Genomic DNA, 13,314 nt, shown 5'->3' with positions numbered 1-13,314 from the left:
TTTCCTCGAAACGATCCACTGTTCGAATAAGTTGCAAGTCGGAGTAACTGTGAGAGGCTCCCATTGATTTCCCACAAGAGGTCAATTCACGTTTTCGTAGCACCCATTCAAGAAGCGCCGAAGATTCCGACTAGATAGACTACAATTGTACTGGACTTCTACAAAAAGGATAAGCAGAATGTATTCTTTAAGTGACAGTAAGTCTGAAAAAATTACATCCTGCGTCGACGTTCTCGGCTATTTTCCTTGGTCGATGATGAAGAAGAGGGATCCCGAGATCAAAATTCAGGAGGCAGCTTGATTCGTAAAAATATGGAGCGGCACTGTCTCTTTATTCCATATAGCGAAAGATTAGATTCTCTAATTCTTTCTTAATGCTCTTACTAATAGAAGCGTTGAAAAGGAGCTCTCAGTCAATATCATTACTTCATTAACTTTCGGGCTTATGTGACGACAGCCACAAGTAACCAAGTTTTGGATACATGCTATTTTTCGGTAGTCTGATAAAGGGTTAGGCTACAGAGAGGGAGGGGGGGGGAAGTTGTCAAGGACACGAGTGTAGTCGCGCGTTCTCTTTCGAGGGGGAGAGGAAGGACGAGAATACCTGTCTTCTCAAATGCCTCCGAGGAAAGGGTCTCTGTTATCGTTGTTGCTGAGTTTTGAAACCCAATAGAGACTTAAAAGTTTCTCTTCATTTCACACTGGCCACATGAGATAATATCTGCCTATCTCCAGCTTTGTTTAAAAGAAACTTAACTCAAATTCAAACTTTTAGCAAATTTCGTTCTTAACAAAAGGAGGGAGGGTGATGGGCGAAAAGCCGTGACATGTGATAAGTCGATCTCCTCTCTCATAGAAACTACCTCGCCATTGTTTAACAAAAGCAATTAATCAGTTTTTCCACGCGTGTTCTTTGCCTTATCATATTTTTTTTCATTTCAAGCCAGCAAAAAGCAATATCAACGCTTCATTTTCTACTTTATACGTATTCAGTAGCGCACAATTATTACACAGCCCTTGATAAACTTAATTCTATACGATTAACATACAAAAACGAGTGTTGTTTATTCTCGTCACGCTACACCCTCTCTTTTTTGCGTGACGGGACTAAACAATAGCTTCAGAGGGGTGTGAGGAAAAGATTGATCGGTCTAGGTTTCCACGGCAACAATATTGACTCAACCCAATCCTTAGAGCTAACCTCATAACCCAAATTTGGTTTAAGAAGAGTCTTATAAGGCCCAGTTGCTTAGGAAAGTTCAAGCAACATCACCATTGAGTTAACGGGTCCTATCCACTGTTTCCCTAATGGCTTTTAAATCAGTAATAATAATATCCATTGTCATGGATGCTCTGTCCTCCCAACACCTTGTCATTAAGCTCCAACACGCATCACTCACTGACGGAATCTGGAATTCTTCATCATCCTTACATGGTAGAATTCCATTTTCCACTGCTGCTTGCATGGATTGGATAGTTTTCATGTCTTTGTATACTTTCGGTCTTGATGTACCTCTTCCCTCCAAAAGCACCCATAAAAGCATTCCAAATGCATAGATGTCGTAGGAGAGGTAACTGAGGTGACCTTTCCCGTGGTACTGGTACATTTCTGGTGACACGTGGAACGGAGCGCCCAGAGTGGTCATGTCGTATGGACATTCAGGCTTAGCGAGGTTGATCGTTGCTCTTCCATCAGACATTAACTAGGAGAAATGAGAGAGTTGCCCACATCAAAATTTTAGCTTAAAGAAATGTAATGAGGAACATGACCTTAAGATTTACAAGAACATCAAGTAAAGATCATAAAGGAGCACAAAAAGTCTTTTTACACGGTAATCAAAAGTTTAAATGATCGCATGAGCAAAAGCAAAGATTAATAATGCACAGGCAAGCAAACAAACCAAACGAACGTGTGTTGTGATCTTCAGCTAGGGAGAGTCCCCAAAAAGAATTTCATTGGTAACAGTGACTTAAGGAGCAAAAACCTTGTCATCATCATCATCAAAGCTAAGTAAGGAGTTGATTGTGAGTCGAATGTGATATGTCTGGTTTGGTGGCAACAAAACAAAACATAAACAGTGCCAGTCTTGTCAAATCTTCTCATTCTTGTGATAAATTATGGCAGAAGCACTCAAGAAAACTCGGAAAATGTGTCATGCTATTACGGTACTTTCTTACTGAAAGGAAAAACCGTGAGCTTCCTAAAATATCTCAAAAAACATGACTCATCAAATTAGACAAACAAACCAAGATATTTCCGGGCTTGATGTCCTCGTGAATGTAGCCGATTTCGTGAATGGCCTTCAGTCCTTCAGCCACGTCTAGAGCCATCTTGATCCTCGTGATCAGTTTGGAGAGCGAGGAACGGGCCCAGGCCGAGGCAAGCTCTTTGAGAGCACAAAGAAGACTCTTCTCTGCCTTCTCCATGACAACATGTAGTACATCCGGCTTAGGGAAAACCCAGCCGTACAGCCGCAACAGATTGGGATGGGAACCTTTTAGTTTCTGAATCATATCCCTAAAACAAAAAGGTAAGGTAAGCTTTAGAGGAAGCTTTAGTACTGCTACCCCACCCTAGATGGGATACCAGTCCAACACATCTTTCAAAGTCGACTTTGAAACTTTGATAATTATACTGAAAAAGTAACTGAATTGGTTACTTACATCATATTGACGAGATCCACTGCATTCTGCTTCCAGGCACTTTCACCAACTTTCTCTTTCTCGATCACTTTCACCACGCACTGACCACTGGGCGAGCAACGGTACCAACTAACGCTCGCACAATCAAAGAGTTGGCCGTGGCGTGTTTTCGCTACGAGTGAGCCGCATGCTATTGGCCCATGGTTCTGCACATATTTCAAAGCCATTCCTTCGACGGCAAGCATTCGTATCTCAGGAGTAAAACGAAGACGAAGATCTTCAAGCTGCTCTGTAGCTTGGCAATTAGAAAAGGCCGTTTGCAAGCGCATGAGAAATTCCATGGTTGATAGAAACCGATCTCGCATCCTCTGAAAGCGATCGAAACAGGCTTCGAAAACTGCCTCTGCAACCCTCTTTTCGTCGATAGTGTCGAAAAGGGATTCAACGACTAACTGTCGACGTGTTTTATCAGCAACATCCCTTTTTGTGCAAGTCGTCATCTGTTTGGAACTAAGGGGTCCCGAAATTTCTTTCCTCAAAGCAATCCTGGCAGCTTCCTTTATGGAATCCAAAAGATGGTTAAGAATATCTTCAATAACTTCGTGTGTTTTAGCTTTTGCTTCAACGAAATGCACACCATAGCTTTCCTCCAAAATTTTAGAGACCATGGGGTGTGTGAGGTTCTCGTTGAAGTCAATGATGGCTTTGATAAGATCATTCGCTACTTCGTCTATCAAGGATCCCACAAACTTGTCGAGGGAATTGCACATTTTTTCCAAAATGTTGCCTTTCATATCACCGAGAAATCGCTCCAAAACAAAGTCCTCCCTGTTCATTTCTGATAATTGTTCGGGCGAAAATGCAACTTTAAGATCTGTTTTGATCATAGTCAGAGCTCTCTTTCGCATAGTACGCTGGTTTGGAATTTTGTATTGTAATGCATCCTGAGAAAATTCTTCCTTCAACGACTTTATACGCTCCTGCAATCTCTGCTTTGTGTCCTCGGAATCACTGGATGTAAAGGATTTTAACGTGTCGAACATTTTACTTTCTATCTGGCACGCCTGTCTAGTAATTTCTGGTACGATGGATGCTTCCTGAGTGATTTGGGATCTTTGCAACTGGACAACGTTCACAAAGCTTTCTTGTAAAACCAGGAGGGCTTGAACGATCCTTTTAGTCTGTGTTTTCATGATGTGAGCGAGAAGAATTTGGAGTTGACCTTGGAATCGCTGGAATCTCCTTGTTGCTTCTCCCTCACTACCCTCCTTCTTCCGTTCCTTGCGAACATCTTTTGCAGAAATGGCATGGAATAAGTCGCATGTTTTGCTAGATTCTCCTGTGAGAAAGTCCCTGCTTTTCAGCTGATTGAAGACAACTTCCTCTTTGTTTTTCTTTTTTGTTTTTTTGTTTTCGTTGTCCTCGTCTTCATCATCATCTTCATCTTCCTCATCGTCGTCATCATCATCATCAAGCGGTCCTGTTGCTTCAATGTCTACTTTATTACAGACAAACATGATGGAAGATTGAGGAGATTTATCCTTCAAAAAGGTTAATGTTGTTACGTCCTTAAATTGAAATGAAAAAAACAAATAATGAATATCATCTCAGGACTATTACTGCGTAATAATCTACATTTAAATGTGCAGTTTTCATTAGTCTCAGGAAGCCAATGAATTGTGGAAAATCATGTTTTAAAAGAGTATGACTAAAATAAAATGAAACGAACAAAATATTATGACAAATCAATTGTTTCATGCTTTTTTATAGTCAAATATAATGTGCAAGCTTGGCAGACATGCTTCTCGCATTGTGAGTTCATATTTCTTTAAAGCTTTTTTACTTTAGAGTCATTCTTTAATCAGGACATTCCTGATCATAAGTGACACACTCGGCTGCGCCTCGTGTGCCACTTTTTTGTTCTTACCACATTTTGACGTCATCTGTAATCTATTACTGAACAGACGCACGGCAACATGGAATCTATTTGTTAAATTTATTCCTTATTGCAGCTTTCACCAAGAGATCTAGAATCATTTAACCCTTTAACTCCCATGAGTGACCAAGACAGAATTTCTCCTTACAATATCAATACAATATCAACCAGATAAGTGACGAGAATAGAGAAAAATATCAATTTAGGGATAATTAGTTGATCCAATACTAAATTCTCTGAACTAACATTATAAGAATTATATGGTTGACATTAAGGAGAATGACAAATTTGATCTGGGAGTTAATGGGTTAAGGAAACTGGTGTGTTTAAAACTGAATGGAGATATAATTGGTGTGTAATTATTGCCAGGCAAAATGTGAATTTTTCCCTTGTGAAAACACCCCTTGGCTAAGTAAGAGGGTTCATCCCTTCTCAATTGCTTTTCATAAAGCTAACATTAACTGATCTACTGAAATCTCTATGATCAGTTAATGGTATGTAGGTAGAGAAATTATGAACCCTAAGCCTTAAGCAATTTTTTAGTGGTGCTATGCTCCAAAAATTAAGCAGACTCATGTCAGGCCTCAAACCTGCTAATCTGCTTAAACATTCAAATCTGCACCTATGATTTGACAGCCCCTATGAATTAACCCTTAACTCCCAAGATCTCATCAGCAATTCTCCTTACTATCTGCCATACAGTTCTTGTGATGTTAGTTTGAAGAATTTAGTATTGGATCTACTTTTAATCCCCTTACTGATATTTTTCTTTATTCTCATCACTTTTTTGCTTGATATTGTATTGATATTGTAAGGAGAAATTCTGTCTTGGTCACTTGTGAGAGTTAAAGGGTTAAATATATAGCATACAATTTATTTTTCAGGGTTACTTAGGTTATTTTTTTGCTCTTTCACACATATCTACCCCTCACAGGATATGATTTTCCATAATTTTAGAGGCCTGACCCCAAATACTTTGATATAAGAAGTTGGAAAACAAAGCTTTTATGGCCTTTGGAAAATCACATCAAGCCAACTTCTGAAACAAGGGTAATGGAAAACAGTGACCCATAGTTTTGAGCTCTGGAAGACTTTACTAGACCGAGTGACACCTACAGATAGGCAAGATTGATTACAGGGCTTGACCATCCTCAGTTCAGGTGAATTAGTGCAAGACAGAAATAATTAACTGATCCCCTACATCACTGGGCTATGCTGGTTTGACAAGGTCAATTTATATCTGTATGAGCCCAGGAACTCCCCTGGAAAATTCCTTTCATTTAGACACACATGGATATACTGGTAGTTGGTTGCAGCAAGTTCCTTGTTCTGTATCTTGCAAATTAAAGTGAAATGTGTCAGTGAAGTCTTTTGTTCTCATGAACTTTCCTTGAATTGTTGTGTGGAAGTTCGAATCACAATTTAAGGCTTTTTGAGCAAAATTTTCATTGAACAAAGAGCATTATTTTGTCTAATTTTTGCTTTGAAACAAAAGTTCAGCAAGGTTTTGCAATAAAAACCATTGATTTACTGCTTAAAGCTTGAAATTTCATGCTAGATAAACTCAATAGTTTGCCATGTAATTTATACAATCTATTCTTCATGTATGAACAGTTCATTTCTCTGATAAACATTTGCCTCAAACCAATTGGAGGGGACATAGGCACAAAATTGAACAAGTCACAAAATCAGTTTAGGTGCAAAGGACCACTTTCTCTAAACACAGGCTCACATCTAAACCAGCAGCTTCCCATCGGTAAAAAAACTTGTTTTTTACAAAAAAAAAGAAAGAAGGAAAACAGTATGTATTCTGTAAAATGTAGTTCATCTGGAAGTTATATTATTATTTATGCAGTCTACATTCAATTTCACAAAAAGATGTCACATATAGTGCTGACATTGCCAATTTTTCCAAAGTGCAACTCAAATGTGAGAAAAAAAATCTGCATAATACTTTAGCCAGTTAGAAAAAAAAACCCTGATTTCCCTCAAATCACCATCAAGGGCTGGCATGGGTTTTGGTTTTCAGGCACCAGGGTCTTTTGTAACCATTTATACACATTTATACCCTTACATCAGTATGCATATCCTCCGTACTGATCTCTTTACAATTCCTATGGCACTGATGAGGAGAATTTGTGTAGCAATCAAGGGTTTTTTTTTCCCCAACCGAATAAATTTAGTTAAGTTGCCTGACTCGACAAAAATTATATCGAATTTCGAAACCCAATTGTAACTTCCGGGTACACTGAAATCCAAAAGACAATGGTTGGCTTGGGCTTCCGCGTCACGTTCTTACGACTAACGAAGCTATCTCAAAAACTGCCACAACCGTGTTCTACGTAAGGAAATTAAAGCCGTTTCTTGATTCAGTTACAATCGAAGACACAAGGTTATGTTTGGACATGTTGTAAAAATTATGAGTTATTATGAAAAACATCCGAGTATTTTCAAACCTCCTCCGCTCATCAATAACGCTCAGATAAACAAAATTTAGATAAACAATGCCTCCAAGACGTATCTTTACTGTAGCTGTGACTAGTTACATTTAGACTAGATGAAGTTAAACCTACCGAAGGTCTGAGACGCATTTTGCCGTCAATTACGTACACAAAAAGAGGAACTGAGCCTTTCTCGAGGAAATCCTCCAACACTCTATCCAAAACGTCCGACTCGTTCTTCCCAGGTGAATCTATCAACTCGATTCCACTTTTCAGAAGCTCATGGTTTAATCCGACCTCCACAGTAGCGTCTAAAGCTTTTGGATTCTCTCTCTCTTCGTCTGGGACCATTATAAACTCTTCGAGAAGTTTTTTGTCTTTGATATCTTCTCCACTTTCTACCACGTTCCCATCTGCTCCAACGAGCCTTGCGCTCAACTCATCCGCGTGTTTGATTCGCACGATTCTGGCTGTGCAAGGGTTCTCGTGGACTGGTAGGTAAGTCTGTTTTAGAAGTTCATTAATTATGGAGCTTTTGCCGCAATTTCTCTCGCCGATGAAGACCACAGACGGTGTCTTCCTAAGTTCTCTCTCCAAATCATTCAACTGCGAGGAGGCATTCAAATTTCCAGAGCCTGCTTGTTGACCGAGATTAAGACGTTCCTCGATCTCCCCAAAGCATTTTCTAGTTCGCTCGAACAAAAGGGTCGTTCGATCAGAGTAGTGTTTGAAATCATTGATGGCTTCTTGTAGAGTCTTTGAGTGCCTGGACATGGCTAACGATGACTAGCATTTGAGACCTGAAAGGAACATTAACCACTGAATTTAATCAGGTTTGCCCTTGTGATTTCTGGGAATTTTTCATAGGCCGGATGTTAATAACGCATTCGACATTACTTATAGAATCGGTACTGGACTGGTGAAAATAGGATTTGTGGAATAGTTCTAAAGATTTAACTGTCATGTGTATGTTCGAAATAACTCTCTTTGAGATGAACAACATTAAGTTAAATGCTAGCTGGTTTCCATGATATTATATTTGGTTATATTTCGTCGAAAAGGTTGTAGTTATTCATCGTGGTGAATAACAATAAAAGCTAAGTTTTTCGTTTGTCTCACGATGTAGTCACGTGTGATGTAGATTGCGATGTTTCGACTGCATACTGCTTGTCTTCTTCAGGCGATGAATACTAGCAGTATGCAGTCGAAACATCGCGATCTACATCACACGTGACTACATCGTGAGACAAACGAAAAACTTAGCTTTTATTATTTGGTTATAATTTTTTCATATTTCAAGTCGTGACATCTAGCATCTTTGAGTCACGCCATTTGGTGTTAGGTGGCAGTTCAGTCAAGTGCATTTTAATAGCGGCCGCATTATCTTCTGAAAACTAAGGCTCCGATTCAAATTTTATTTCAACCGATTGCAGATCAAATTTGATAGAAAGCAAAGTAATGACGGGTAAGGGGCAGCCATACAGGGACGTTCCCTTGTGTAAGTGCCCCCATAGCATGAGTTTCTGTTCATTGTTTGATTTGGTTAATAATTTTAAAGTCACACTAGTTGGCTCGTCACGCGCTCTTAAGTGTAATAAAAGGCCCTTTGATCAGTTTTTGGTTAGCACTCGTGCTCGTAAGGAAAGGAATTAGTAAAGGAAAGGTTCGATCGATATCAGCTCTCGCCAGATCCGGCAATAATGTAAGTTTGATTTACCTGGAGCATTTCTTAATCTTTTTGCGTGTCCCTAATTTCTTAAATCAATTCTTAGTTTCACGATACTATACAAGAATAAAGAAGGCGTTCCGAAAGAAGTTTGGTGCGGGACTTTGTATTGATCAGTGGAATTTGTACGGTCCAGCTAGCGGAGGACAAGCGCCGCTATACCTTAAAAGTTAAAATTAGATATAATTTGGATTTTTCTCCTTCCCTTTTCCCAACAATTTTTCAGTTTGGATTATCATTGTAATTCTTTGAAAAGTTCTTAAAATGCAAAGTAGCCGAAATTTTGATTGAAATCAATAAATTGTGGCTGTACATCTTGCGTCTCCGACGAATTTTTCATATATTTTCCTCAAACCTTTCATATAAGCCTCGCTGGTCACGCTACAATGCACTGATGATGAAGAAACATGAATCTTCGTGTCCAGGCGAAGGGTCCGTTGCATTAAAAATTTGTTGAATGTTTGATGGCACAAAACCAAATTATTTAAGACAAGGAATCACCACTAAGAAAAATGAAAACATAAGGTGGATTGTGCACACGCTTCCAAACTCTTCAAGATTGAATCGCTCAGAATGGGAAACAAAGTAGATATAACAGAAAAAACTGAAAAAAGGTTCTTTGAATATATCTTCGCGAAAATACGAAAGATAAAAGTTTCGGATGCCAGAACTTACATGGTAACTTGATTAGACAGAACCAGCCATTTTTCTTACAAGAAATTAATTTATTACACAAAGATGAAGGCCGAAATAATCATTCACTGGAAAGAGATTTAACTAACTTCTTTCCATATAGACTAGTCTGTGTATACTAACAAGTTCATTAACAATAATTTACTCTTAAAAATTGGATACATTGACCTTTAATTTCACTCTTAAACAATTTATTAACTACAAAAAAAAATTTAAATGCTGAGAGGAACAAAACGAACCAAAACAAACAAAGATCAAAGTGGGAAATGGGTCCTAGAAACGAGGGACTCCGATGAAGAACTCCATTTAAAGGAACCAACGCAGTAATAACCCAACCAGAGAAAGGCCCCTCATCATCTGCATCCTCGACGTCCCTGACTTCTGAGACGCTTCTTTAGGTCCCTCTCCTTTGTTACACAGATCTTCTTGACAGCAAATGTCGCAGATAATCTCTCCATTATTATCAGGCTTTGAGCAGTCGTTGGTACACTCGCTTTTCTCAGTGCACTTCCTTGTAAACAGGTCAACAGAGTTTTCCTTCGTAAATCTTTTCGTAATCTGGCAATGGTCTTCACCTGCACTGCAGTTCAGGGGGTGACGGCAACGCACAATGTTCCAAAGCATCGTTATCGTCTTCACGGCTACATTGGTAGCATTGCAGGCAGGAAACTACAAATAGAAATAAACTAATTCAGGTAAAAATTACTATTTTTACAGCCAGGGTTACTTAACTTAAAAGTCGGTAATTAGGAAACTCTTATTTAAAGCAAAGTAGACAATGTGCAATAGCAGCACAGCAGCTAATCACAGCCGTTGTCTGGTCATGTCACACAACGCTTTGCGTGACGGGAACAAAAAAAAAAAAGGCTGCAAGGGAGACTATCGTAAATGTGAAGCTGCTGAGTAAACCGATAGTACTTCGGCGGAAATGAAACCCTTGCTGCCACCTTTGAACTTGTTTAGGTAAGGAAGGAGGATCAATAGAAATATAATTAAGATTTAAATAGCGGCTGTACTCTCAGAGTGGTGCCATATCCAAATGACAGACTCCTCCGGAACACCCGACACCGAATGTCGAAGTCCAAACGCCGAACACCAACTGGCGAATGGTCAATTTTTACAGGGATGCCCTTCCCCAACCCCTTCCCCCATGGGCCACTTTTTTCAGGCAGTAGTTGCCTGAACGGCAGGGGTGTTGTTGATATTAAGAACCTAGAATCGTCATGAGGTATTTGAACGGGTGTGGCCGTTTACTACTTGCGCTTCGTCTTACGAGAGGCCCCAAAAGTAGCCAAGTTAAGGCTTTAATTGCGTTCACTTCACCACTAGATTTAACACAATCATCGGATAGAGAAGGATGCAGTGCTGCAGAAAAATTTTGGAATAAGTTTTCATCTAATGGGACCTATTAAAAGAGTTTGGAACTGTATTTGCTGAGTAAGCTCCCTTCCCTCTACCATTGTACCTAAAAGTTGTTTGCACAATCGTCTGGGGCTCGCAAAATTTCGTCTAGGGCTCAGCAACAACAATCTTTTATTCATACTTAGTTCAGGTACAAGAAGAAGTAAAAGAATTCAGAACTATGACTGATATCTGAGGGGATGATTTTCATACCGCTTTTTAAAACCACGAATAGAGAGCCGTTTCAAGTTTGTTGGTCCGTTTCCCATAATTTAGAGGCTACATATACAAAGGTAAATTTTCCAGTGTTGGTTATTACTTTTGGTCGATGAAAATTACCCCTAAGGCGTATCTGGTGTTATACTTGTGCAGGCTAGAAACTGTTCTGAGAGAATCTTTAAACAGTGAAGGAATACTGGAGGACTTGTTAAATATCTTAGGTGCGAGTACGCATGTACTCAGTTTAACAATATTATCAAATTTAAGATTATTAAGAAGTTTATAGAAAACTTGGGATGATTCTCTACTATCAGCAAAAGACATACAGCGGATGTACTTATTTTGAAGAGAGTATAACTTGTTTAGATTTTATGGATAACTATTTCCTCACATGACAACTGCATAATTTAAATAAGGGTATATCAGTGTATATTAAAGTTGCTTGAGAACATGTATACTAACGTAGTGTCTTGATTTATACAGGCTCCCAATATTTTTAGACACCTCGCTTTTAACATGGGTAAAAAATTCAAGTGTTGGTCTGTATAAACACCAAGGCACTTCATGCAAATCTTTTGCTCAAAATTTAAAATGTTTATGAGTAACATTTTTAAGTGGTGAGGTTATTAACATGAAGTTAGTTTTTTTCATGTTAACTGATAGTTTATTGATGGAACAGTAATTTAGAACTTTAGTCATTTCATAGTTCATAACTGATTCAATATCATTTATGTCATCTGAAATATAGAAAATGCTAGCATCGTCAGCAAAAAGTCGAAAGGACAATTTGTTAGATAAATTGGCAATGTCATCGATATAAATTAAAAATAATAAGGGGCCCAAAGTAGATCCTTGTGGTACACCACAAATCATCTCTAATAAACTTCATTTTTCTTCTCCAATTTGAACAAATTTCTTGCAATCTTGGAGAACTTGCAAAACAATCACGCGGCTTACCACGGACACCATATTTACAGAGTTTTTCTGTCATTATTTGATAATTTACTGTATCAAATGCTTTTGAGAGATCTAAGGGGAGGCCACAAGATCTAAAATTACTGTCAATAGAGGCCTTCAGATTATCGGTGATCTCCATAATCGCTTGCTCAGTGGTATGGCTTTTTCTAAAGCCAAACTGGTACTTAAAAAAATACATCATGCTTATCAAGGTATTTAACTAGCTGATCATAAATGACTCACCCCAAGGCCTTACTGAAGGGGGATAGTGTGGCTATTGGCCGGTTATCATAAGGATCAGACAAAGCTCCACTTTTAAAAACAGGAGTTATTTTTGACACTTTAAATACATCAGGCACAATGCCAGTAGGGATTAACTTATTATAAATAAATGTAAATGACTTGGAGAGGGTCTTAGAGGCTAATCTAACCCATTTATTTGGAATATCCTATAAAGGAGAATGATTAATAAGCCCACATAGATCTCCAGAAGTATTACGAATAACTTTTGCCAAATTAGGGCCGACATTAATAAAATGCTGATTCAATTGCACAGCAATATCTAATTGATTAGAGAACTCTTTGCTATCTCTTAAGATTCTAACAGGACAATTTTGGCCGGCAAATTTCGTCCAGGGCTCGGCAAATTTCGTCTGGGGCAAGGCAAATTTCTCTTGCTGCCTAAACACTGCTCTGGCCTGCTCAACAGTTAGCGTAACTGGAATGTAAATTTTTCTCGACCGTGTTTAATCTAATTATTGATTTCACGGGTGTCTATTAGGTATTGACAAACACTCCCGCAAAGGACAACATATTACATTGCTAATTAAAAATAAAGAAAAAGGGGTAAAATTTCCGCACAGCCCCATACTATTGTAAAACAAATCTGTTTTCCCAATGGCAATGTATTGTTTTTGTCATTGTTTTCTCTATCCAAGAACTGAATGCATAATGTAGAATGGGGCTGTGCGGAAATTTTACCGCTAACCCTAACCCTAACCCTGGCCCTAAACAACGACGGCACTACTTACTTTTTGCCAATTCAAAATCAATAGATAATTTCACCGATTCTCACCGTAATTTTAAAAACCTGAATCACAATGAGTTTGTTGCTGACCTTGACAATGCTCCATGGTCTCTTCTCGATATGTTTGATGATGTTAACGAAAAGCTCGACACTTGGGAATGGACACGCCCCCATTGTCAAGAAAAGAGTGAAACTTATGCCTTTATTACCGTGGATAAACAATGACATCTTACAGCTTATGCACCGTGGAGACCAGTTCAAAGCACGTGCC

The 13,314-nt window shown here is 38.7% G+C and overlaps 1 protein-coding gene across 1 annotated transcript; it reads right to left on the bottom strand.

The window, feature by feature from the left end:
• Nucleotides 1-915: 915 nt before the first annotated feature.
• On the bottom strand, nucleotides 916-7,867 carry LOC113676205 (dual serine/threonine and tyrosine protein kinase). Its single transcript, XM_089209598.1, has 4 exons — nucleotides 7,153-7,867; nucleotides 2,665-4,211; nucleotides 2,248-2,518; nucleotides 916-1,703 (listed from the first exon to the last, which is right to left on the bottom strand). The coding sequence occupies exons 1-4, from the start codon at nucleotides 7,792-7,794 to the stop codon at nucleotides 1,281-1,283; spliced, it is 2,883 nt and encodes a 960-aa protein (XP_089065724.1). The 5' UTR covers nucleotides 7,795-7,867; the 3' UTR covers nucleotides 916-1,280.
• Between the last annotated feature and the right edge of the window lie 5,447 nt (nucleotides 7,868-13,314).

This window comes from Pocillopora damicornis, chromosome 6 (genome assembly GCF_964200805.1).
Source record: "Pocillopora damicornis chromosome 6, jaPocDami1.2, whole genome shotgun sequence".
Taxonomy (NCBI): Eukaryota; Metazoa; Cnidaria; class Anthozoa; order Scleractinia; family Pocilloporidae; genus Pocillopora; species Pocillopora damicornis.
This window is presented reverse-complemented; position numbering and strand designations above follow the sequence as displayed.

Bases quoted from the DNA above. Each gene is read 5' to 3' on its own strand.
- LOC113676205 (XM_089209598.1), bottom strand. From the start codon at position 7,794: ATGTCCAGGCACTCAAAGACTCTACAAGAAGCCATCAATGATTTCAAA. The intron at 4,212-7,152 runs GTAGGTTTAACT...TTTCAATTTAAG, and splicing joins AAATGCGTCTCAGACCTTCG to GACGTAACAACATTAACCTT. The intron at 1,704-2,247 runs GTTTGTTTGTCT...CATTTCTCCTAG, and splicing joins TCAAGCCCGGAAATATCTTG to TTAATGTCTGATGGAAGAGC.